Source organism: Mustelus asterias, chromosome 26, assembly GCF_964213995.1.
Source record: "Mustelus asterias chromosome 26, sMusAst1.hap1.1, whole genome shotgun sequence".
In the NCBI taxonomy this organism is placed as follows: domain Eukaryota; kingdom Metazoa; phylum Chordata; class Chondrichthyes; order Carcharhiniformes; family Triakidae; genus Mustelus; species Mustelus asterias.
Genome location: NC_135826.1, coordinates 9,125,561 through 9,149,751, shown reverse-complemented (window position 1 = coordinate 9,149,751; position 24,191 = coordinate 9,125,561). Strand labels below are relative to the sequence as shown.

The 24,191-nt window shown below is 44.1% G+C and overlaps 1 protein-coding gene across 1 annotated transcript; it reads right to left on the bottom strand.

Annotated features, from left to right (window-relative positions):
* Positions 1-12,563: 12,563 nt before the first annotated feature.
* LOC144479453 (perilipin-3-like) lies at positions 12,564-22,998 on the bottom strand. The gene is made up of 8 exons (XM_078198138.1): positions 22,916-22,998; positions 22,493-22,572; positions 20,216-20,411; positions 18,190-18,272; positions 17,432-17,717; positions 16,672-16,859; positions 15,277-15,414; positions 12,564-13,820 (listed from the first exon to the last, which is right to left on the bottom strand). Exons 2-8 carry the CDS (start codon positions 22,562-22,564, stop codon positions 13,455-13,457), a joined length of 1,329 nt encoding a protein of 442 aa, XP_078054264.1. The 5' UTR covers positions 22,565-22,572; positions 22,916-22,998; the 3' UTR covers positions 12,564-13,454.
* Between the last annotated feature and the right edge of the window lie 1,193 nt (positions 22,999-24,191).

Below are 24,191 nucleotides of genomic sequence, written 5' to 3'. Positions count from 1 at the left end.
TTTGAGTTCGTTTACTTGATTGGTATCAAAAGAAATACTGCAAGTGTGAGGTGGTTCTCAGCCTTTTCGCTAAGATCAAGTGCCCAAAAGATTGATCAAGCATCAATCAAGGCCAAGATCAGGTGCAATGCTTTTTCTTGTCAGTTTGGATTTGTGTGTCTAGGGCCTATGAATTGGATTCAATTTGAATTTGATTTGGTTTTTGGAGCAAGCAAGGCCCTAGCTTTGAATCACCTAAATTATGAAATTCAAGTGTCAAAATGTCTAGTAAGCATTGTGAAAAGAGCTTGGAGCAGGACAAAGAATTACTGATGAATCCAAACAGTTGCTTAAATATAAAATTAACAACCAAAGCTGATGAAATTCTTGAATTTCGATCCAATCTGAAGAACATAGGAGATGAGATGCGCAAAATGGAAGAGCAAATCCAGGCTTTAAAAGTGGAAAAGAAACATTCTAAGAAACAGCTTGAGGATCTAATGAGTGAATGGGAAGAGTCTTAGGAACGGTCAGTGACCATCGAAGAAAGACTCTGAAAGGAACAGATGAAGTTGCTAAGCTTGTGTAAGAGTGCCACAGATAACTCTGAAACAAAGACAACTGAACTCTTCAGAGCAGTTGCTGAGCAGAATGTAATGATTAACAAGCTTGAGAAAGAAATGAAGAACAAGAAAGTAATGGAATGTTTGGGTGCAATTGTGAAACAAGTGGAAATGAAGGTTCCATTTTTGAGACATCAACTTCCAGCAAGATCATGGTGAACTCCACAGGAAAAGAAAACCCAAGTCCACCCTAGGGATGAACAGAATGGATATTCTCTCTGGAAAGTATGTGATAAGCCCATGACATGCGATCAGAGAAGGCAGATTATTAATAAAAGAAAAAAGGTAACACTAAAGAGTCCAAGAGGTGAATCAAATGTTGAAACCTGGGTACTTAAGACTCCCAATTACTGGAGAGACAGTATACTACAATTTCAACTCCGAACCATCAAAGTCAACTCAAAGCACCCAACACTACCACTTCTCTTAATGTAAAAAGATCAAGATCTGACAGAGTCGTAAAGCCTCCAGATTGTCTGACTTTATAAAATCAGAGACTTGAGGGGAGGAGAAGGGGTAGCATAATGGTAATGTAACTACGTTGGGTAAAAGTTAGGGGAAGTAAAATATAAGGGTATGTAGTAGCAAGATTTAACATGGGGCTGGGTACAGTACTGCCCACATACTGATGTGGAGAATCATGTTATAGTCGACTTTGTGAAGAAAATTCTGGAAAAATCAAGCATGGAGCCATCACCATGCAGAGCGGCTCCTTGAGATGTATATGGTGATGAGTTGTCAATAAACACTTCATGTTAAAACTTACAAGCCTCCAGACCTCTTAGTGAGACACTTAGAAACAGGAACAGTCCATTCGGCTCTTTGAGCTTGCTCCGCCATTCATTTTGATCATGGCTGATCATCGAATTCAACATTCTGATACCCCCTTCCCTTCGCCCCCCCTCCCCCCCCCATATCTCTTGATCCCTTTAGCCCCAAGAGCTATATCTAATTTATTTTTGAAATCAGACAAGGTTTTGGCCTGAACAACTTTCTGTGGTTGTGAATTCCACAGATTCACCACCCTCTGAGTGAAGAAATTTTTCCTTACCTCAGTTCTAAAAGGCTTACCCCTTGTCCTCAAACTATGGCACCTAGTTCTGGACTCCTCCCCCACCATTGGGAACATTCTTTCTGAGGCTACCTTGTCTGTGGTGAACCATTGTTGGTTACCACCAGGAGTGCTGAGCCATGGTCTGGCCAGCACTATGAGTCTGTAGATATGTTACTGTTGGGGTTAGGGTTGGGCTGTTCTACCTGGTAATATAGTCCTATGGTACACCCCAGTTGGCTCCGCCTTCCGGGAGAGGTATAAAGATCACTGCTCTGCCTGGTGACCCTTTAGTCTGGGATTGTATATTGTATATAGTAGCTCCGTTATTGTTGGTAATAAAAGCCTTTATTTCCCGGGTACATCCAGCCTCCCGTGTGATTTATCGCGCATCAATTTTATGACCAACAAAATTTTTTTTTGACAAAAAAAACAAAAGAAAACCATGGAGCAAATGCTGAAACCCGAGCGGCTTACGTTGGATCCACGTGCGGCGGGAGCATCAAACACTTTCGACCATTGGTTGAAGTGTTTCCAAGATTACCTCGACGCCTCCACAGCGGTTCAAAACGACGCCGACAGACTGCGGGTCCTCCACGCGAGGGTAAGCGACGCTGTATACTTAGCGATCCGTGAGGCCCAAAACTATAAAGGGGCCATCGAGCTTCTCAATAAGCGATACAACAAACCGCCGAATGAGATTCATGCTCGACACCTTCTAGCCACTCGACGGCGGCAGCCTGGCGAAACGACAGAACAGTACCTGTGTGAACTTCAGCAGCTAGCCAGAGCCTGCAACTGCAAGCCAGTGTCGGCAGCCCAGTATATGAGCGACCTAGTTTGAGATGCGTTCGTGGCGGGAATCGGCTCGTCGTACATTCGCCTTCGGCTGCTAGAGCAAGGTAACCTCGACCTCACTAAAACCGTAGAATTAGCTGACGCTCTAGAAACGGCCTCCAAAAGTCTGGAGATGTACCCCGACGACCGCGTGGGGACATTGTGGCAGGTGCAGCCGCAGACTCCACTTTATTCAGCGGTTTTGAAAAACTGCGCGATTGCGTTTCCAGCCACAGACCTGACGACGGCAGCAGCTCCAGGAGGCCTGAGGTGTTACTTCTGTGGGGGGGTGAAACACCCTCGGCAGCGATGTCCAGCTAAAGCGGTATTGTGCTCCGCCTGTGGCAAGAAGGGGCATTATTCCAAAGTATGCCAGACCAAACCACCCTCCAAACATAGCTGTGCGGCGTGTGATTCCCCGGAGCCGGTCTCCCTGTCTTCAGCGTCTGTGAGGTCTTTCACCACATGCGATTCCAGAGCGTCGCCATTCCTAACGACGGAGTCGCAAGACACGTGCGACCTGCAGGGGCCGCCGTTTTTGGCGCCATCGACCACGTGCGACCTATGGGGGCAGCCATTTTGGTTGGCACCGACCGCAAATGACCAGCAGGGGCCGTCATCAACCAGCTCAGCTGCCTGCAGTTGCACCCACGATCCAACGGTGGCGTCAATCATCCTGGACCAGGCCAAGCCTCACAGACTCGACAAGTCCATGATGGACATACAGGTAAACGGACGCCAGATTTATTGTTTGTTTGACAGCGGGAGCACGGAGAGCTTCATTCACCCTGACACCGTGAAGCGGTGCGGTCTCCAGATTCGGACTGTCAAGCAGACAATTTCGATGGCGTCAAGGTCCCGGCCTGTCACCATGCTAGGGAGCTGCGTGGTCAACCTGACGGTGCAGGGCACGGTTTACGAGAACTTCAGGCTCCTTGTGTTACCGCACCTTTGCGCGCCGATACTCCTCGGACTAGATTTTATGGTCCACCTGAAGAGTGTAACCCTGCAGTACGATGGGCCACTCCCTCCGCTTTCAGTGGGAACACTGCAGCCTCTAAATTGCACAAAGCGCTCCACATGTAGTCTCTTGACGCTCAGGATTACCCCACCCTCCCTATTCCAGAATCTCGTGCCAGGCTGCAAGCCCATCACAACAAAGAGCAGGCGTTACAGCGCTGAGGATCGGATCTTCATTCGATCTGAAGTTCAGCGGCTCTTCAAGGAAGGGATCATCCAACCTAGCGCTAGTCCATGGAGAGCCCAAGTCGTGGTGGTTAAGAATGGGAACAAACCCCGGATGGTCATAGACTATAGTCAGACCATTAACAGATACACGCAGCTGGATGCGTATCCCCTCCCACGCATATCTGACATGGTCAATCAGATTGTGCAGTACCGTGTTCTCCACCATTGACTTGAAGTCTGCTTACCACCAGCTCCCCATTCGCCCAGAGGACCGAAAATACACGGCCTTTGAGGCGGATGGTCGTCTGTACCACTTTTTAAGGGTTCCCTTTGGTGTCACGAATGGGGTCTCGGTCTTCCAGCGTGCTATGGACCGAATGGTGGACCAGAACGGGCTGCGGGCTACCTTCCCGTACCTGGATAATGTCACCATCTGCGGCCATGACCAGCAGGACCACGATGCCAACCTTCTTAGATTCTTATGCACTGCGTCTCGCCTGAATCTGACCTACAACAGGGAGAAGTGTGTATTTCGCAAGCGCTGCCTAGCTATCCTCGGATACGTGGTGGAAAACGGGGTCCTTGGCCCTGATCCAGACCGTATGCGTCCCCTCCTCGAACTCCCCCTGCCCACTAGCATCAAAGCACTGAGAAGATGTTTAGGCTTCTTCTCATACTATGCACAGTGGGTTCCCAATTACGCGGACAAAGCCCGTCCGCTCATCAAGTCTACCTCCTTTCCCCTAACAACAGAGGCTCGCTTAGCCTTTGCAGGAATAAAAGCCGACATCGCGAAAGCCACGATGCACGCTATTGATGAGTCCATCCCCTTCCAGGTGGAGAGTGATGCATCTGATTTCGCCCTGGCCGCCACACTTAACCAGGTGGGCAGGCCCGTCGCCTTTTTCTCTCGCACCCTCCAAGGCCCTGAAATTCGGCATTCTGTGGTGGAAAAAGAGGCCCAGGCCACTGTGGAGGCCGTTCGGCATTGGCGCCATTACTTGGCAGGAAAACGGTTCACTCTGCTCACGGACCAGCGGTCCGTGGCGATCATGTTCAACAACACGTTACGGGGTAAGATCAAGAATGATAAAATCTTGAGGTGGAGAATCGAACTCTCCTCCTACAATTATGATATCATGTACCGTCCAGGGAAGCTCAATGAGCCCTTGGACGCCCTGTCGCGTGGAACATGTGCTAGTGTGCAGGAGAATCGATTACAGGCTCTCCACAATGACCTCTGCCATCCGGGGGTCACTCGGCTCTTCCATTTTATAAAGGCCCGGAATCTACCCGACTCGGTGGAGGATGTCAGGTCCATAACCAGAAGCTGCCAGGTATGCGCGGAATGCAAACCGCACTTCTACCGACCTGACAGGGCACACCTCATTAAGGCCACTCGTCCTTTCGAAAGACTGAGTGTGGACTTCAAGGGCCCCCTTCCCTCGACAGATCGGAACGTGTACTTCCTCAATGTGATTGACGAGTACTCACGATTCCCTTTTGTCATTCCCTGTTCTGATATGACCGCTGCCACGGTTATCAAAGCATTACGGGATCTTTTCACCCTGTTCGGTTACCCCTGTTATATCCACAGCGATAGGGGCTCGTCGTTCATGAGCGACGACTTGAGGCAATACCTGCTCTCACATGGGATTGCCTCTAGTAGAACCACGAGCTACAACCCTAGGGGTAACGGACAGGTTGAACAAGAGAATGCTACAGTCTGGAAGGCTGTCTTACTGGCGTTGAGGTCTAAAGGTCTTCCAGTCTCCCGTTGGCAAGAGGTACTCTCTGATGCGCTCCATTCCATCCGCTCACTCCTGTGTACGGCAACCAACGCTACTCCTCATGAGAGAATGTTTTCATTCCCTAGGAAGTCTTCCTCTGGGACCTCATTACTGTCTTGGTTGATGTACTCAGGACCTGTCCTCCTGCGGCAGCATGTTAGGACCCGCAAGTCCGACCCTTTGGTTGAACAGGTCCATCTCCTTCACGCCAACCCTCAATATGCCTATGTGGCATATCCTGACGGGCGAGAGGACACGGTCTCGATTCGAGATCTGGCGCCTGCAGGGGGCTTGGAAACCCCAGTCGCTCCCACACCCCCCGACCATTATCTCTCCTCCTGACACGGTGCGGGCAGTATCGGGACCACCACTTAACCCTCTTACTCCCGTGTACAGCTTACCTGAGTCCAGGAGATTGTCGCCACCTCGAGGCGTGCTCGAGTCCAGCGGATTGTCACCACCTCGTGGTCTACCGGCCCGTGAGGAATTGGAGGAGCTACTGGACACCGCCTTGGAGAGAAGGTCACTGCGATTGCCTGAACCGGCGTCATCGCCATTGTTGGGGAGGTCGCAGAGACGGTGCGGTCCCCCAAAACAATTGAACTTATAGACAGATGAACAGTTGTTCTGTTTTTTTTGTGCCCCGCCGGCCTTTGTTTTTAAAGGAGGGGTGAATGTGGTGAACCATTGTTGGTTACCACCAGGGTGCTGAGCCATGGTTTGGCCAGCACTATGAGTCTGTAGATATGTTACTGTTGGGGTTAGGGTTGGGCTGTTCTACCTGGTAATATAGTCCTATGGTACACTCCAGTTGGCTCCGCCTTCCGGGAGAGGTATAAAGGTCACTGCTCTGCCTGGTGACCCTTTAGTCTGGGATTGTATATTGTATATAGTAGCTCCGTTATTGTTGGTAATAAAAGCTTTTATTTCCCGGGTACATCCAGCCTCTCGTGTGTGTGATTTATCGCGCATCATTGTCCAAACCTGTAAGAATTTTATAAAGTGGGGGGGGGGGGGCATTTCCACTCCATCTGACGAAGGAGCAGTGCTCCGAAAGCTTATGGTATTTGCTACCAAATAAACCTGTTGGACTTTAACCTGGTGTCGTGAGACTTCTTACCGCAGCCAGTATGGGTCAGTGTTACAGTTCCAAGAAGCTAGAAGTGGTTTTAATTCTTTTAACTTTTTCTGGGGAACTATTGGTGTATAACAATTGGCAGCATCTGAAGTTTGTGATTTAAATCACATTATCGGATGGTTCACAGGGCAAGGTAATTGTCTAAAGGAAGTTTGAACTTATTGGGCAATTGCTGTGCAATCTTTACCTAGAAGCTTCCGGGTGTGGGGCAGTTTCCCAGCACTTCTTTGGGATAACCCCCAGTTACTTTGCCCTGGTGCTGGGGCCAGTAATTTTAAGTGTGGCCTACTTTTGTATTTGCAAGCAGAAGATATCAGTGCAGAGTATAATAGCCCAGAAGAAACAATGTCAGAGTTTCCAGGATGAAGAGTTGTGTATTATCCATGAGGTGCAACTGAGACATTTCCTAGGACTTGGAAAAGTGGAACCGCCCAGGAAAGTGATGTCCTTAGCCCAGACAGTGAGTGCAAATAGTAACATGTCACGATTTAATGCATCTTGCGAGGGAATGTGTATAGAAGATATTTTGTTAAACTTAAAGTCCTAGTTTTTGAGTTGAAAAAACAGAAATGCTGTTTTTGTTGACTAATTTTATAAAGTGTCATAAAATGCGGTTGGGTTGGAGATTGTCCTAACTTTGATTAGTTTTATCCCTAATCACACTCTCTCCTCCTTTGAGTATAGTTAACAAGTTGTCTCCATAGTTGTAAAATGCATCACAAGACAGCAGAGCAAAGTCTGGAGCATGTGTGCTTTAAAATTTGTATTTCTTCCTTTAGGCAAAGTTGGTCTCTAATGTCAGGAGCACTTGCTGACCAGGGGGCGGCGGGGTGGTGGGCAAGGGGCAGGGGGGCGGTGGAGGCGTGTGTGGGGAGGGGGTCAGGGGTGGGGGAGTGGCCAGGGTGGTGTGACATCCACAAAGGAGGAATTGGCGAGGCTGCTGTTTACTATTTCCAACCACTCAATAACCAATGATGGATCAGAAGTGCGGATGAGCAAAGGTGTCATTACCTGAAAGCTTAAACCATCGGTAGGGGGAAAGTTAATTTGCGTGACAAGAAAAATGTGATTTGATTTTCCTCTGGCAGATACATAGATGTCCATGGAGAGATCAGATGAAGTGAATTGTTGGCAGTGTTCAAGCTTCCTGAAAGAGGTGATCTGGAAGGGCGGAGGAGAATGTTTCACACCATGGTAGTATGTTAGCTGCACTGGAGGAGGAAGCTGAGATTTGAGTTGGTGTTAGAATCTGTCTTTACATGAAACCTTTTGATTGCTGAGGAAAGGGAAGCCTGTGATGTTATGTCAGAAATTTTGGGAGGCGAGGAACCTGTACCTTTGGAAGCAGAATCTCCACAAGCACACGGGCACCGCCAGGGCAATGATGATGGCATTGAAAATACAGGTGGTGCAAATTAACTGGCATTTCTTGATCAGTTATATCGTGGCCAGCGGCAGATAGTGGGAATCATCTAACTAGTGCTGACCCACTGCAGCAGACTGATTTGGTTCAAAGTGTGCACAATATAGAGACAAGTCTTTCTCAGCACCTGCAAAGAAGCATTGAGTCACTTTGTAACCTCCTGCAAAGCCAAAAATGCCTGTAGATTGCTTCAGTCACCTGGTGAATGCAGGTCTTCACAGCATCCTGGAATATGTTGTACATGTCACCGGTATCTGACTGAAATGATCCACATGAATAAAAATTCCATGCAGTGGTTACTTTCATTGCCACTAATAGGGTGGCTAGTACAGCCTTTTGACCTTGAGGGTTAGAGAGATTAGTGGGTAAAATATGTAGGGATATGGGGATAGGGCCTGGGTGGGATTGTGGTCGGTGCAGACTCGATGGGCCGAATGGCCTCTTTCTGTACTGTAGGGTTTCTATGATGATCTCTGATGATTGACTTCAGGTCACGCTGCAAGTTATCACAGAGGCGGACGATCACTTCTCTGCTGAGTTGCCTGACACACAACCTCGTCCGACATCCCTTTTACAACATCCTTTCCCTATACACTCCGGCAGGTGTCAGTTAGCGGATATGGTGCCTGACTCTTCTTTCATCGTCCCTATGCCAGCATCGCGCCTGTTCTCTCACTAACTTAAGTTGCGAGACAGAAAGCAAGATTTCTGAAGTGCCAAGACAAGAGGCAAACATGTCTCCAGCTCAACATTTGAACCCACAACTGCTGTTAAAGTGATAGCTTACATCAGCTTACCAATGTTCCTGTCCTGAAGGTCCAGAGATTGGAAGATTTGATCCAACATGTGTTCCAGTCTCTAGACTAGAAATTAAAAATGTCACCTTCTAAGTCAGGCAAGACTGCTACCTTAGAGCCTGACCCGAATTTAGAACGCATTACCTAGTCCAAACTTCTCCAAACCACGTTACTGCTGCTATCAGACTTTGAATGGACTTACCTCGCATTAAGTTGATCTTTCTCTACACCCTAGCTAAACCAGCCTTCCATCCATTGACTCGGTCTACGCTTCCCGCTGCCTCGGCAAAGCAGCCAGCATAATTAAGGACCCCACGCACCCCAGACATTCTCTCTTCCACCTTCTACCGTCAGGAAAAAGATACAAAAGTCTGAGGCCACGTACCAACTGACCCAAGAACCGCTTCTTCCCTGCTGCTGTCAGACTTTTGAATGGACCTACCTTGCATTTTGATTTTTCTCTGCATCCTAGTTATGACTGTAACACTACATTCTGCACTCTCCCCTTTCCTTCTCTATGAACAGTATGCTTTGTATAGTGCGCAAGAAATAATACTTTTCACTGTGTACTAATACATCGACAATAATAAATCAAATTAAAATTCCTTCTGTTTTCAACTATACCTACACTTCATGTTGTCCTTGCTGTATTTTTTCAGGATTTCAGCTATCATGTTTGCTTAAACATTTGTGTTTACCTCAGAAAAGGTAGATGTTGGATCTTTACCTTCCCAAAAAAAATAGATTAAAATCTCTCCTAAAGTGGTCTCTGCTTGGAGGTTTTAAGTTCTCTGTGACCTTCAACTAGTTGTAGCAGGATTCACAAACAGGGGCAGGAGCTATTATTTACCAGAACATTTTCGCCAGGGCTAAAAGAGTTAAATTAGGAGAACAGAATACAGAGATGAGAATTATATTCCCTTAACTGTAGAAGATTAAGGGGTGATCCAATTGCATTTAGGGTGACATTTAACCTGCCTGCGGTGGGAAGTACATTAGCTACTTGTATCAGTCCCATCAGTGAATCTGCAGAAACTTCAATTCCAGGCATTTTCAAACACAGGAATATCATTGTATGCATCAATTTAGTAATTGTCTCATGAATGTAACAATTTTACATGTCTTTACTAGTCTACGGACATTATTTCATGCCACAAAGAACTAAAAAAGGTAACCAAAAAGGTTTTTGGAATTATCTGGGGCAATTTAATAAATCCAGCTTTTTGTTCATTAGTTTAGCCTTTGATCAATGTTCATGTCTTTAGCGACTCCTTGTTGGAAGTTCTTCTTCCTGTTTTCTTTACTCTTAATTTGTTCATTCCTTTTCGTAAAGTTTTGAGTTGTTTTATGATTGGATCCAACTGATTAGAAGAGTGAGGCAAAGTTTTCACCTAAAAGCGTTGTGAACCTGGCTTTTGCCATACAAAATATTGTAATAGTTTGGTTGATAAAAGGCACCAAGGTGTCAGGGATAGCATCCACAATGCCTACAGAAATTTTCCATACCATTTCTTAAATTCATTCATGAGAACATCACTGGCTGTGTCCGTTTATTGGCAACCCTAATTGGCCTCGAGGACATTTAAGAGTCAACCAGTTTGTCATGGGTCTGGAGCCACGTGTAGGCTAGACCAGGTATGGTGGGTTATGGAGGCAGTATATGAGTTGATCAAACAGAACCAGCACGGATGTGAAAAGGTTAGTCATGCCTTAACAAAATTGGTTTACGTTTTTGAGGTGGTAACTAACCTGCGAGATGAGGAAGTTTCACTGGGTATTATTCACTTGGACTTCCAGAAGGCATTCAACAAGGCTCCACAGAAAAGGTGGCTATGACCACGTGAGGAGGGGTTAGACTCCCCTACTTTACCAATCCAGGTTTGGCTGTAACAGGGCTTTGTAGTAAATTTAGTGAGGATGTGCTTTGCCAATACTGCAGGAATACCATTATGCAAATGTCAGATTCTAAAGAATTAATCATACAGGTTTTGAGTTTAAATTGAAGAACAAGTTTATTGACTGAGTTTTAAATTGGTAAATCACAATTCTTATTCACATGCACAAATACACATTCTGCGACACACACACACTCACACGTACAGGTAGTAGAATACAAAGACAGACACAGTTTTGCAGAGAACATAATCAAATATACGGTTAACTGCTCTTGGTGCTGCGATTCCTGGCCTTTTTGTTCATACAATTACAGAGGGACAACTGGAGTAAATTTCCATGTTTAATTCCCAGAAGATTCCTCTTCTCAGGCTGATTACTCTGCTCAATACTTGAGACAGCTCTTGCAGCATTTCAGTATATTGTTCCAATCTCTGCTCTGACTTGGTTTAAAAAAAGTCTTTAAAAGCCTTGTTGGCTGTATATTTCAGAACAATTTGATTACCTGGTTTAGTGTATTCATTGTATTGTAGAACAAGTAATTACAATTTTGTGGTCTCATCTCAAACTTTAAGTTTAGTGTAAAGGTAAACAGGAGATGTCCAATAACAAATGGAGGAACTGATCTGTGGCAAATTAAGTAGTTAGTCATAATGAAGAAATGAGATACCCAGAAGTTGAGGATGCAATATTTCACATCTTTCAACTTCCAGAAGTTCTGCTGGTTCGTGACCTACACCTTCCATTGACAGATTTTCTAGATTTAATCTCCCTTTTCATTGTCTTACAAGACTTTAAGCTCCTGGACAAACGGCTTCATGTCCTCGAAGACATTGTGATACATCTGCTTCTGGGCTTAGCAAGTGACAGTTAAGGGCAGAATTGAGATCGCCTAGTACAATATTTGTTTTCCAACTTGGACATTCACCATATTCTTTAAAGTATATAACATCCTTAACAGGAGATGAAACACTATATGGATCTTGTTAACCAATTAAAAACCCATCCTGTAGCAAAGGGAACCAGATTTGATCACAATTAACAATTCAACCACACAGATGCAGCTATTTTTCTCGGATGTCTGAAATCCAAACCAAAAATACTGAAACAAAGGCAGCACAGTGGCTAGGACTGCTGCCTCGTAGCACCAGTGACCTGGGTTAGTTTCCCAGCTTGGGTCACTGGCTGTGAATTTGTCCCACCGGCATGGGTTTTCTCCTATAGTCCGGACGACATTCTGGTTAGGTCCATTGGCAATGCGAATTTCTCCATCAGTGTACCCGAGTGTGTTGACTAGGGGATTTTCACAGCAACTTCATTGCAGTGTTAATGTAAGCCTACTTGTGATACTAAAATAAATATTAGACTGTAGCACTGTTGGTAATATGCTCACATGGGAGTCAGAAGGTTGTGCATGCAAGAGCCTTGCCACTTTTTAAAAAAAAATGCAGGTATCACTTATAGCATTTATGTGCATGTCAATTGCCCTTGAACCAAGACCACTTAAGAGTCAACCACATTGCTGTGGATCTGGAGTCATAGGCCAGATCTGCTGATGCAAGAAGATTTTCTTCCAAAATGGACACCAGTGAACCAGATGGTTTTTTAAATGACAAATGGTTTTTGGACTATGGTATGATTCAAATGCAGGTCCCCCAGGTCACTTAGTATCTATATTCCCTTCATGATTACATCAAAATGCATTGGGATATTGGAGATTAAAATAGAATACTGGAGAAGGAGTTTGCATTTATATTCTATCCACATGTATTTGTAATTTAGTATTCTAACCATCCACTTTAAACTGCGGGATCACAGCACATGGAGAATTATACTCTGTAAACTTGTGGTTTATGTACTTTTACTGAAGAAAAACCATACAAGCAAACAATGCATTCTATTAACTTTTACTGAAAACATACAAAGTGCATACAATGCCATTCACCAATTTTATGTAATCCTGGACCCATTTCAGATTCTTGACAATGAAGTATTTGTCTCTGGTAACACTGGAAGTATTAACTTCTAAACAGTTAGAAATGAAAGTGTATTTAAGAAAAATCAGATGAATTGTATCTAAACAAGAGGAAGGAGCAATCAAAACAGCCGCTTTAGTCATGGATCACAAGACAAAAAACTGCACAAGATAAAGTCAAACTCTTACATAATACTACTCCAATTCAAGTGGTCAAATTCTCCAACTGGTGCTGTCACGAATTGCTTGAAACTTGTATATCTGAAGATGCAGGCAGTTCAGTATTCCAAAATGTTAATCTAGATCATTGTCCATTCAGGACTAGATTATACTATTGGGCAAAATATTTATCACAGGTTTCACACATGTTACAAAAGGTCAATTTGTCAAATTAGAATGCAGCAGCACTAGGAATTTACAGCATTGAAACAGATCAAAGAGCAACTGGAGAGAAGCTTAGTCTTACTTGAAATGGACTGGAATTTCACCTTTCACGGTGTACATGAGTGCTGGGATTTCTCACCATTCTAACACCCACCCCCCCCATTCCACCTTGATCTGCTGAGCATGGAGTTAGTATTCATCTCCAGTCAGTAGAGCTAGATTACAGAATCCCATTAGGGCCACACATGCATTGACAGAGGAAAGTTATGTAGGACAGAAATACAAATTGTCAAAACAGCAAGGCGAGTTCAAAGCTCAAAATGTGAAACTTACTACAAGTATGACCCTCACAGTATATAGCTAAGACAGGTTGCATCTATTCTTTAACTTTATCCATTTCAATCTCCTCTGACTGAGGGCGCTCAGTTAGCTGTGGGGCAAATGGACCCACCATCCAGTTGAGGGGAGTGTTGTGAAGCACGTAGTCCATCACCCCATCCATGGATTCCCGGATCTTCAGCATTTGCTCTCGGCTCTGTGCCAGGAGCTGCCCGGAGAGATCACCGAAGGAATTGGCAGAGGAGAAGGAGGTGTGGATGGTCTCTGCAGTGTTGCGGATCTGCTGCATTTTCTCTTGTACATGCTGAGGGAGGCCATGTATGTTTGAAACCAAGGTCAGGCAGGTGGTCTGTAGTTGCTGGGTGAGGCTGCGGGTCATAGTTAGCATCTGGGACTCAAGTTGCTGCAATACAAAAAGAAACACTTAGAATTTGGTCACCTTTTGGTGCTGGCTAAAAGACACATTTTTTAAAAGGGTCTCAAGCTTTCTAGAGTAAAACCTGACTGCACCACAGGAGTTCTAATGAGCAGTTGCAAGTTTAAAGTCACATTAGAAAGTTGTCTGCTTAGATTACGACCCGTGCCTTGTTAGTGGATGCCTCAGTAACAATTGAACTCAAACAGCTCAGTGGAAGGATGTAGGGAACTGGAAGAAAAGCTGGTGTTCCCATCACAATCACTATCTAGGCATTCTGGCTGAAAATATCAAAGCCTTGCCTGACAGAAGGCAGGTAGATCAAAGTAGCAGGGAATGACCACCCAGGACAGACTACCTCCAATATTGAGTTTTCCTATGGAATCATCTTGAAAATGGAGACAATAGCAACCAGTCTGGTCATAAGCAGCAGCAATTGGCCCTCCTATGCCACCTACAAGTAGCAGCCTATATGACCAATTGTGCATCTCAACCAGGCTGGAGCAGCAACAATGTATTGTCATGGACTAATATTCATTCCCAGTATACTGCAGCATTTCAATCGATCAATCTTACTCTGGGAGAACTTCATTTCTACCAGAAAGAGGAAGAGCAGCAATGTTCTGTCACCTCCAAGTCACACCATCCCTACAAAGGATTACAGCACTTCGAGGCAGCAGCTCCACTCAAGGCAAGAAAGAGATTCTACAACTCTTGCCAATACTAGACAATTTTTTAAAAAATTAAAAAGCCATATAGCTACATTGCCCTCCCTGATAGGTCTTAAAGAACACAGAACACAGCAAGAAGTCTCACAACACCAGGTTAAAGTCCAACAGGTTTATTTGGTAGCAAATACCATAAGCTTTCAGAGCACTGCTCCTTCGTCAGATGGAGTGGAAATGTGCTCTCAAACAGTGCAAACAGACAAAATCAAGTTGCAGAATACTGATTAGAATGCAAATCCCTACAGGTCTTAAAGAACCCACTGGCCAGTTTGGCCAAGCACAAATGGCTTCTGGGAGAGGTGCTGGCCCCAGAAAGTCACTGTTTTTCTAGGAAGAGAGGAATTGAAAGTATCAATGCAATAGTTGCAGATTGTCAATAACCCATTCTCAAAATCAGGGATACTGGAGTAGCTGCATTGCCCAATTATATGGCCAGAAGGGGAAAATACCACTTGGAACTTTGCACAAAGGCAAGCTTTCTACCTGTCCGGGCAACATGGCAAATGTCAGGTATCACAAACCAACCAAGTAGAAACAAGCATTCTTTCAAATTTAATAACTTTGAAATGAAGGGATTTATTCTTGAATATAATAAAGGAATTGAAAAAATGTATAGTGGCTATCAGAATCAAAGCCCTTCCTTTGATAGCAAGGTTCTGTACAATAGCTGCCCCAATCTACACCCACTGATCCCAAGAATAAAATCGAATCCTTACTTCCGGTTTCTGAGCCTCTTCTTCCACTTGAGCTTTTGGTTGTTTTTTCTGCCAATCAACCCAGGTCTGATGCAGTTTGTCTTGAACGTCATGCAGCTTCTGATTTGCTGAATCTACTCCTTTCCTTGTCAATTCAATCTGCAAAAGAGTAACAAACATGCTGGTCATAACGTTGACAAATTGACTTGACAAAAGCCAAGTACAATCTCTCCATACCCCATTTCAGTGCAACAGCAGCCAGTCTTGAAGGCCAACAAGTTAAAGATATTGGGTAGGATTCCCTCCACAGGCTTCAGGACCCCAGAAAATATGTATGCTGAACCTGCATTTGCTGGGAGCCAGTTTGCTATTTGAGTTATTCCCCTTGTAAACAACCTCCAAATGAGTCACTTCTGTTATCTCAAGGATGGCAGATGGGCCTCTGATTTTGCTGGCCAGATTCAGAGATGGCAGCTCCAGCAGCCGCCAAGGGAAGAGATGGGCACTGCTGAGACAGGTTAGCAACAGAGACTCTGATGTCAGCAAAATACCACTGAGTCTTTGGTTAATATTTTAATTGGTTGCCTGACTCCATTCAGTAGTGGGCAGGCTTGGTCGATATGGATCCTTAATGTTTTCACCAGGCACCCCTCCACTGAGCTAAGGGGGCTGAGAAAGTTCAGTCTAGATTTGTTACAATGAGTACAGCAAGAAAGCAGCAAGTTCAGGTCAATGACTTTCATTACAACAACATGAAGGGTCATTGACAGGCAATGTTTACTGTTTGGCTTTCCAAATGTTTGACCCCAACAGCAGGTCCTGTTTAGTTGCGTTTGAACCCAGCCATTGGAATAAAGTGTGACATCTAGAGTGGCCAAAAACAAGCAATGGTTTACTGAAAGTGAGGAATTTTCTTGGGGTGGTATCATGCAGTGTAGTGGATCAATGCCACACAGCAATCTTACCAAATCTATTGTTGTGAGGCAGACATTCCTTGACTACTTGGCCTGGTGAACCTTGGTTGGGGAGTGTGGGCATGCTCCCAAGCTATAGAGCAAAGGAGAAGTCTAATCCTGGGGTGGTAGCTTTGACATGCAGCTCAAGACATCAAATGGCAATTGGAGCATTTACTATTCAATTCAATGGTCATTTTGGACCTGGCTGTCTTATCTTAATTGGCAGAGGGACCAGTTTGGACAATTGGAATGCAAACAAACTGTTAAAGTGATGTTGTGTAAAGAAATATGACTAAATTTCAGTTGTCTAGTGATATTACATTGACACCAGCTTTTTAAAAGGAGGAGCACATTCCTTCCAATAGTCAAGATAGATGAAAGATCCTTAGCCCAGCTATCATTATTGGCCAAATCAAAACCACCCAGGAGCACAAGGATCACCAGCAGTATGTATTCTTACCAGATCCATTGTGCTGTGAAGCTGAGTCATAATGTCTTGGCTGCTTTGCCTGGCCTGCTGCATCTTGGAAATGGAGTGCTGGTATGCTCGATGACGAATTTTTGAAGATAAAGATCCCAAACGCACATAGTAACTTGGTGGTTGTGCTGGGGCCACTTCAAAGCCTTCAACAGAGGTAGCCAGTTTTGCTGAAACAAGAGGATTTACAATTGTTATTCAAGACAGGTTTTACATTCCAAGTTTGATGAACAATAGTACTGTTCAACTTCCTTCCACCCTCCCAATCCCATGTTCTCAACTCAGACGGATAATGGAATATACTTGGCTAAACTGGCATTTAAATGTCAGTTAAGGCTTCTAATGGAAAGTGTCTGCAGTCTCAAACCTTCTCTACAGAAGGATTTTGCTCTTGGCTGTTAGGGACCTTGGGAATAAGGTGGAGAACTAGAGTCAAAGAGCTCCAAAATTCCCTGTGATGAAGTGAATGCAACCGTGAACTTTCCAAGACCCATTTCCCTTATTGGGAAGTTTAAAAGCAGGAAATGAATTGTTAGTGGAATAAGTGCCAACAAACGATGTCACTTCCTGTTTAAAAAACAAGTGTTCTGCAGAGAGGGGTGGATATATGCTCAAGGTTGACAGTATATAGAGTATAATGCATGCAAAACCCAACTTGACCACTTAGGTAGGATTAAGGGCACCAAGGCCATTAGAAAAGCATCCCAATTCAAGCAGGAGGTAGCAAAATGAATCCTCTTACCCAGCTCCTCCTCAGTCATAGGAAGATAATGATCAACCATCTCTTCAGATTTATTGAGTGCACTGTCCACCCCAGTGACCACCATCTGCCCTACTCTGGATGCCATGACAGTGTTAACTCCTTCAGCCATTATAGTCTTGGTCTTTTCAATGCCACCATGCACTGTCCCCTTGGCCAGGTCCACTACACCAGTCACTGTATTTTTAGCCCCAGTCACTGTGTTGGAGACGGCATCTTTGGCTCCAGTTATTGTAGATGAAACCAGCTCTTTGGTATCAGCAACAACCTGTATTTATAAAAAAAAGATGACAATGCAGTTCATAGCAAGAGGGCAAACATCCAGTTTTGGGTGAGCACTTGGGTCCTCACTGTTTAACTCAATCCACACAGGACAGGAGGCAATTCCAAAAAATATGCATGCATTCCGATGAAACTGGTGAATCTGCCAGATTGACTTGTGCAATTAGATTCCTTCCATACACCCAAATCCAGACATTGAAATATTGACTGACATTTCAATTTCTTTTTAAACTTGTACATGAGGGTCCAGCAAAAAATAGACATTTTTAAAAAACTAGTTAGGTGATAAGTTGAAACACCACCCAAGTAGATAATTAAAGATGGAGTTAGAAGTTACAACTTGGTGGTTTCACCAGCCACTACAGTAAAGTGATTCAAGTGGATTGTTCCAGTAATCTACAATGGTACATTACAATCCATTTGAAAGCTAGGTACCTTAAAATCAATAATTTCCTTACCTGGGGTGTGGACTGTTGAAGAATTGGAAGCTTCTCTTCCAGTTTATCCAAGCCTTTACAGGCAAATTCATTGGCAGCTGTAACTAAGCACAGAAGAACCTTTGCTTAGAGACAAACCAAAGTGTGAAATCTCATTATCCAGTTGGCTTACTTCAAAAGTTTAGCTACAAGTTATTGAAGGGTTGGGAAATTGAAAGTCAGTCATTATTTTACACATTATGTAATGTTGTACATTTAGCTTTTGAAACCAGATTCAAACAAAAAAAGCAGAATTTGATCCCTTGTGAATGCTCCACCATTCAATATCATGGTTGATTTGTTAATGTTGCAAGTGCTACATTTCCATCTACCCCCAGTAACCTGCAATTCCCTTGCCCAACAAGAATCAATCTACCTCCACATTAAAAATAAATCAGTGACCCCACCTTTTAAGACAGAGTTCCAATGATGGACAATCCTAAACATTTCTCCTCCCTGCCCAAGGGTGATCCCCAATTTTAAAACTGCGCCCCCTAGTTCTGGGACTTGCCCATAAGAGGATACATCTTTCCCCACTGTCAGACCGTTCAGCATCTTATAAACCACAATCTAGCCACTCCTCACTGAATTCCAGTGGAAATTGGATGTCCTATATTGGCCCACAATACAGCAATACCCCATCTGCTTTGGTGCAATGTCATAGCGACAAATGCTAGTAGCCAAATTTTTACTTGGGAACAAAGCCTGCATTTGGATTTCAAAGTGTATCAGAGCCAAGTGGTGCATGACTACTTCATGGTTGCCAGCTTAGACTGACAGACCAAGGGTTGTACAAAGCAAAGCTTGAAGTGTCTAAGATTCTTTACAATTAATTTTTTCAGTAGTCCCTAGAAAGGAACAAGGGTGGCACGGTGGTGCAGTGATCAGCACTGCTGCCTCAGTGCCAGGGACCCAGGTTCAATTCCAACCTTAGGCAACAGTGTGGAGTTTGCACATTCTCCTCATGTCTGTGGGGGGTTTCCTCCAGGTGTTCCAGTTTCCTCCCACAGTCCAAAGATGTGCTGGTTAGGTTGATTGGCCATGATAAATTGCCCCTTAGTGTCAGGGGGATTAGCAGGGTTACAGGGATAGGACCTGGGTGGGATTGTTGTCGGTGCAGGCTTGATGGGCCAAATGACCTTCTTCTGCACTGCAGATTCTAAGTAGTCAGAAAAGTGGAGCTTTTGAATAAAGCACAGTTGATTAGTACTACTGGAACTCTGCAGCTTTTATTTGCCACTTATGAAATTGAATCTTCAATATGCAAATCTTTCAGCCTGTACCTTCCATTCTTGGATCTCAGAAAATAACTTCCCACTTTTCCTTCATGAAGCAATAATTCCTAGTGTTTAGCAGCAGATGCTGTGTACAACAGCTGCATGCAACTAGCCTTTTTGGCAGACCAACAAAAGTAGTCACTACAGCAACAAACCTCCATAAAGTCCAAATGTGGCCAAATCTGGTTGAGGGTCAACTATTGGACATCTTGCTTTTAATTTAGAAAAAAAACAGTAGCAGGATCCATTGCAGCCACCCAATAGGTCTGGGGGCCCCCAGAAAGTCAGTGATACATACCCAAAATCTTCCACCATGCACAGTTAGGCAGAGTTCAATAGAAAACAAATCCCCTTCAGGGCATAGACTTTAAATCTCACACTTGAATGTGTATTCCTTTACTTGGGTGAAGCCATGTGACAATTAGAAGTTGTAACTTAATCATACTTGGTAAATAATTTATTTCATACCAGTTTATAAAGAGCTTCAAGAATAATTTATCATTTATTTGGGAAGTTCTAGTTCCTTTTAAATATCACTGGGTACCAAGTTAAGCTCATCTGCCCAAAAGGCAGGTTTGAATAAACTTATAATTCAGAAAGAGGTCCCATGTATCCAGGGGTCCTGGTGCAGTATATTCAATTATTTTATTTTTAAACACCCAGCCCCCATTGAGGGGCAAATTTTAGGTTTGAATTCCAGCCAACTGAAGTAATGCAAGCTCCAATCTTACTTTGAGGTTCCAGCTTGTCTATAATTGGCTTGGCGCCACTGACAGCTGCAGCCGAGATAGTCTTCACTCCCTGCTCAGCAACATCACAGACAGTCTTCACATATGGGTGGTTCTCCTTGGTGTTGTTGTACACAGCTGATACCATGTCATAGGCTGAACTCACAAGAGGCAGGTTGGTCACTCGGCTCACCACATTCTGAAATACACAAGTCATGGAATTGCCAAATCACAGTAATTCATTCCAATGATGCAATGCTTCTCAGCATCATTCTAGGAAGGTCAGTTGGACTTGTAGCAACTTCCCATTCACAGTGCAAGGAAATACAAGATGGATTGCACAACCATCCTAAAAAGATGGTTATGCAAGGATTTTAGTACATCAATTTGTACATTTATTGCAAGTATTTCATGCATTTCTTCCTAGTACATATAGTTTATAGCTACCACTTTAGATGCTGTACCTTAACTCAGGCTCAACCAGTTTGGAGTTATTGCAGGCAGAAAAGGGTTATTAACCACAAAATATCAACTCTTCCATCTCTCTCCACATGCTGCAGGAGCCTTATTTCCAGCATTAAGTTTTAAATTTTGTTTTGGGTCAGTATTTGCCAGCTATAAGGAATTAGACATTCCAGTCAAATACCAATCCCATTTCCCTCCTCCCCAATTTAATTTTGAACACTAGACAGAAGCTGCATCCCAAAAAGGAATTCTTTAGTTGCATATCTAAATTTAGCCCCTCCAGGATATTGATCCTGTCCTATCCCCTCACCCTGTTTTAATGAAATCTTTGCATTTCCTTACACCAGACAGCATGAACAAAGGTTTTTTTTTTTAAAAAAAGAACTGTATTGTCTCATTTTGAACACACTTAGCTAACACATGTACACAGGATTAAAAAGGTGGCAGGGCAGGCTGAGAAAGTGGCTAATAAAGCACATGGGATCCATACAAAAGGCTATCATAAATTTGTTGGTTCAGTCTCCACCAGAGTATTGTGTTCAATGCAAGGCAGCTGTAGGAAGGTGGTGAATGGCAGAGAGAGGATGCAGAAAAGATTCATAAGAATGGCAACCTGATAGAGGCTTTGGGAGGGATCTGGACAGAGTAAACAGGAAAAAACTGCTCCCATTGGCATCTTTTTAGGAGGAGGACTGAGAATAGCAATTAGCAAAAAAAAAACCACCTCAATAACAGGAGGATAAAGTCTCACATGACAGGGTTGGGAGATGGAATGTATTCCCCAAAACAGTGGTGAAAGGAAGCAGATTCAATTGAGGCCCTTCAAGGAGATTTTGCTCGTTACAAGTGAAAGACCAGGACAAAGGAGAGAAAAAAGGAACGAGAAGCTCTTACAGGAACCATGGATACAGCAGGCCAAATGGGGAAGAAAAGGGTAAAGGTCACCCAAACAGCAAGACAAAATCCCAAGATATCCTCATTTTCACAGCTGCACAAGATTTACTCCTCCCCTCCCCCACCTCATTCTACAAGCTCCTCTATCCCAACCTCCTCATCCCTTCATTTAGTTGGTGGCAAACTCCTGTTATTTTAAGCGCTACTCTGGATCTGTCCTCCCCCACTTCAAATCCTAGACAACACCACCTTCTCATCCACCCATTAGTTAAAATGAATACAAATTATGTTTTAAACAGTTTTGGCCTCATTAAAGCACAAGGAATAAACATTTGTGTCACAAGTAATTAGACATTAATGCTGCAATGAAGTCAGTGAAAATCCCCTGGTTAGCATGTCTTTCAGACTGTGGGTAATTTGGAGAGAAAAAAAAAAGGATAACAACTGAGCATGGATGTCACATTCTAAGTTCGCTGCTTAGTTTTTCTCCCGAGGCAAAATAAGCTCCTCCACAAACACACACGAATTTTATAGCTTTGTATTTCAAGTTTGTTGCAAACTAGGCCAAGGGTCACACAACCACAGTGTTTGAATCAGTGAGTAATACTTCCCATCAGAAGTGAAAGCAATTCATCATCTTAACCTGTATAATGGTGAGGATTTCTCAGACCACCCTTTAGAGTGCAGTATTTAGTAACTGGGCTATAGGTCACCAAGTCAGACAGTAAATACAGATCCACACAGTACACAATGGAGGGGATTTCACAAGCCACCTTTTTAAGATTGCAGTAGTAAGAAATTTACAAATACACAGATCCCAACAGTACACAATGGCGAGGATTTCCTCAGACTATACTTTAGATTACAGTATTTAGTAACTAGTCTACAAAATCGAAAGTTAAAAACCCACACTTCCAGTACCTGCTGTTCCCCGTTCTCCTGGGGCTCGGAAGGTTTGGAGACCTCAATGTTTTCTGCCACTTCTGACTCCATTACGAAATCTAATGGAAATAAATTGGGGATTGATTGTTAAAAAAAAACTAGTTTAACTCTCACCAGTCCGACAGTGAGATAACGCCAGAGTAAATAGCGACCAAGGACAGATTCAGAGCAACTTTTACAGTTAGAGTTTATTGAGCAGCTCACTACAAAAGTTGGGCAAAATCTCTTCAGAAGAAAAGTGTAAAAGTCTGCCTGTGACAAAATGCGCCAGAGGAGATTCGTACAAGAGCAGAGAAGCAGCTCGAAATCGAAGCAAAAACACGCACACACAGTGCATTGGAAAGCTGCAAAATAAAGTAATTGAAGTTTTGGAAATAGGTAGAAAGTTTCAGCTGAACTTACCAACTCGTCTCAGTAACACGCACTACTCTTTTCACCCTGGACAGATTTAGTTCCTGGTTGCGGGCCACTGCGTTTTAAACCCCTTACGACATTACCCGGGTGGGGCCACACTGGATGCTTGTCAAATGATCTGAGCAATCAACATAGAACAAGTGAAATTGATTGCGGCGCCGGCCAACCAAAGACTAGCAGAGGCGGAGTTTGTTCATTTCAGTCAAGTGTTGAGTCTTGGCAAAGCGGGGTGGGTGGCTACCTCATGTTACCCTGGGAGAATTTAATTGATGAAATATGTAGGTGCACAAAAGACTGTAGTGTCACTAAACAGTAATGCTTTATCATCTGGCCAACAATGGGGCAGCACGGTGGCACAGGTGGTTAGCACTGCTGCCTCACAGCTCCAGGGACTCAGGTTCGATCCCTGGCTTGGGTGACTGTGTGGAGTTTGCACATTCTCCCCATGTCTGCATGGGTTTCCTCCGGGTGCTCCGGTTTCCTCCCACAGTCCAAAGCTGTGTGAGTTAGGTGGATTGGCTTTGCTAAATTATCCCTTAGTGTCAGGGGGACTAGCTAGGGCAAATGGATGGGGTTGTGCAGATAGGGCTTGGGTGGGATTGTGGTCAGTGCTGACTTGATGGGCCGAATGGCTTCTTTCTACACTGTAGGATTCTATGAACTAGTACAGTCACAAGACAAATTAGAAGTTCATTATTAGGCGAGGGAGACTATTTGACTCAGTTCAGTCATATTCAGCCCTAATCTCCCCGTGGCACCGTCCAGTTGGGCCTGAAAACATTCCAGGGTGTTTGTAATGGAAGTCTGTTGGTGTGCTGACCATTCGTGTTTTTTTAAACTGCCCAAATGCTAACTCTTGCAGCTGTTGGAAATCTAAAACAAGAACACCAAATGCTGGAAACACTCAACAGATCAGACAGCATCTAGAGAGAAGAGACTCGCTTTGAGTGTGTGAATTGTGTGTCGAGAGTTTACAAAGAAATAGCATTTTATAACAGGACAAGAGACCGGGGAAGGGGGGGGGGGGGGAATACAGACATACTTGAAAAATAATAGAATGATTGAAATAATATGCAAATGCAAATTAGGAGATGGTTGGGTGGCAGACATACAGGAGACAACGGGCAAAATTGAATGCCCTCCACCATGAGGAGTTTGAAGGTGGGGGCATTTAATTAGGCAGAAGGGCACCATGCTGCCTTCCTGCTATGGCCTCAATTAAGACCATGGTGGCAAGGCCACTGGACAGCCTCCCTACCCTATT

What these genes read in the sequence shown, in the direction of transcription:
- LOC144479453 (XM_078198138.1), bottom strand. Translation starts at nt 22,564, where the DNA reads ATGGAGTCAGAAGTGGCAGAAAACATTGAGGTCTCCAAACCTTCCGAG. An exon ending in TTCAACAGTCCACACCCCAG is followed by an intron (nt 17,718 to 18,189) that starts GTAAGGAAATTA and finishes TTATAAATACAG; the next exon opens with GTTGTTGCTGATACCAAAGA. An exon ending in TTCACAGCACAATGGATCTG is followed by an intron (nt 15,415 to 16,671) that starts GTAAGAATACAT and finishes ACTCTTTTGCAG; the next exon opens with ATTGAATTGACAAGGAAAGG.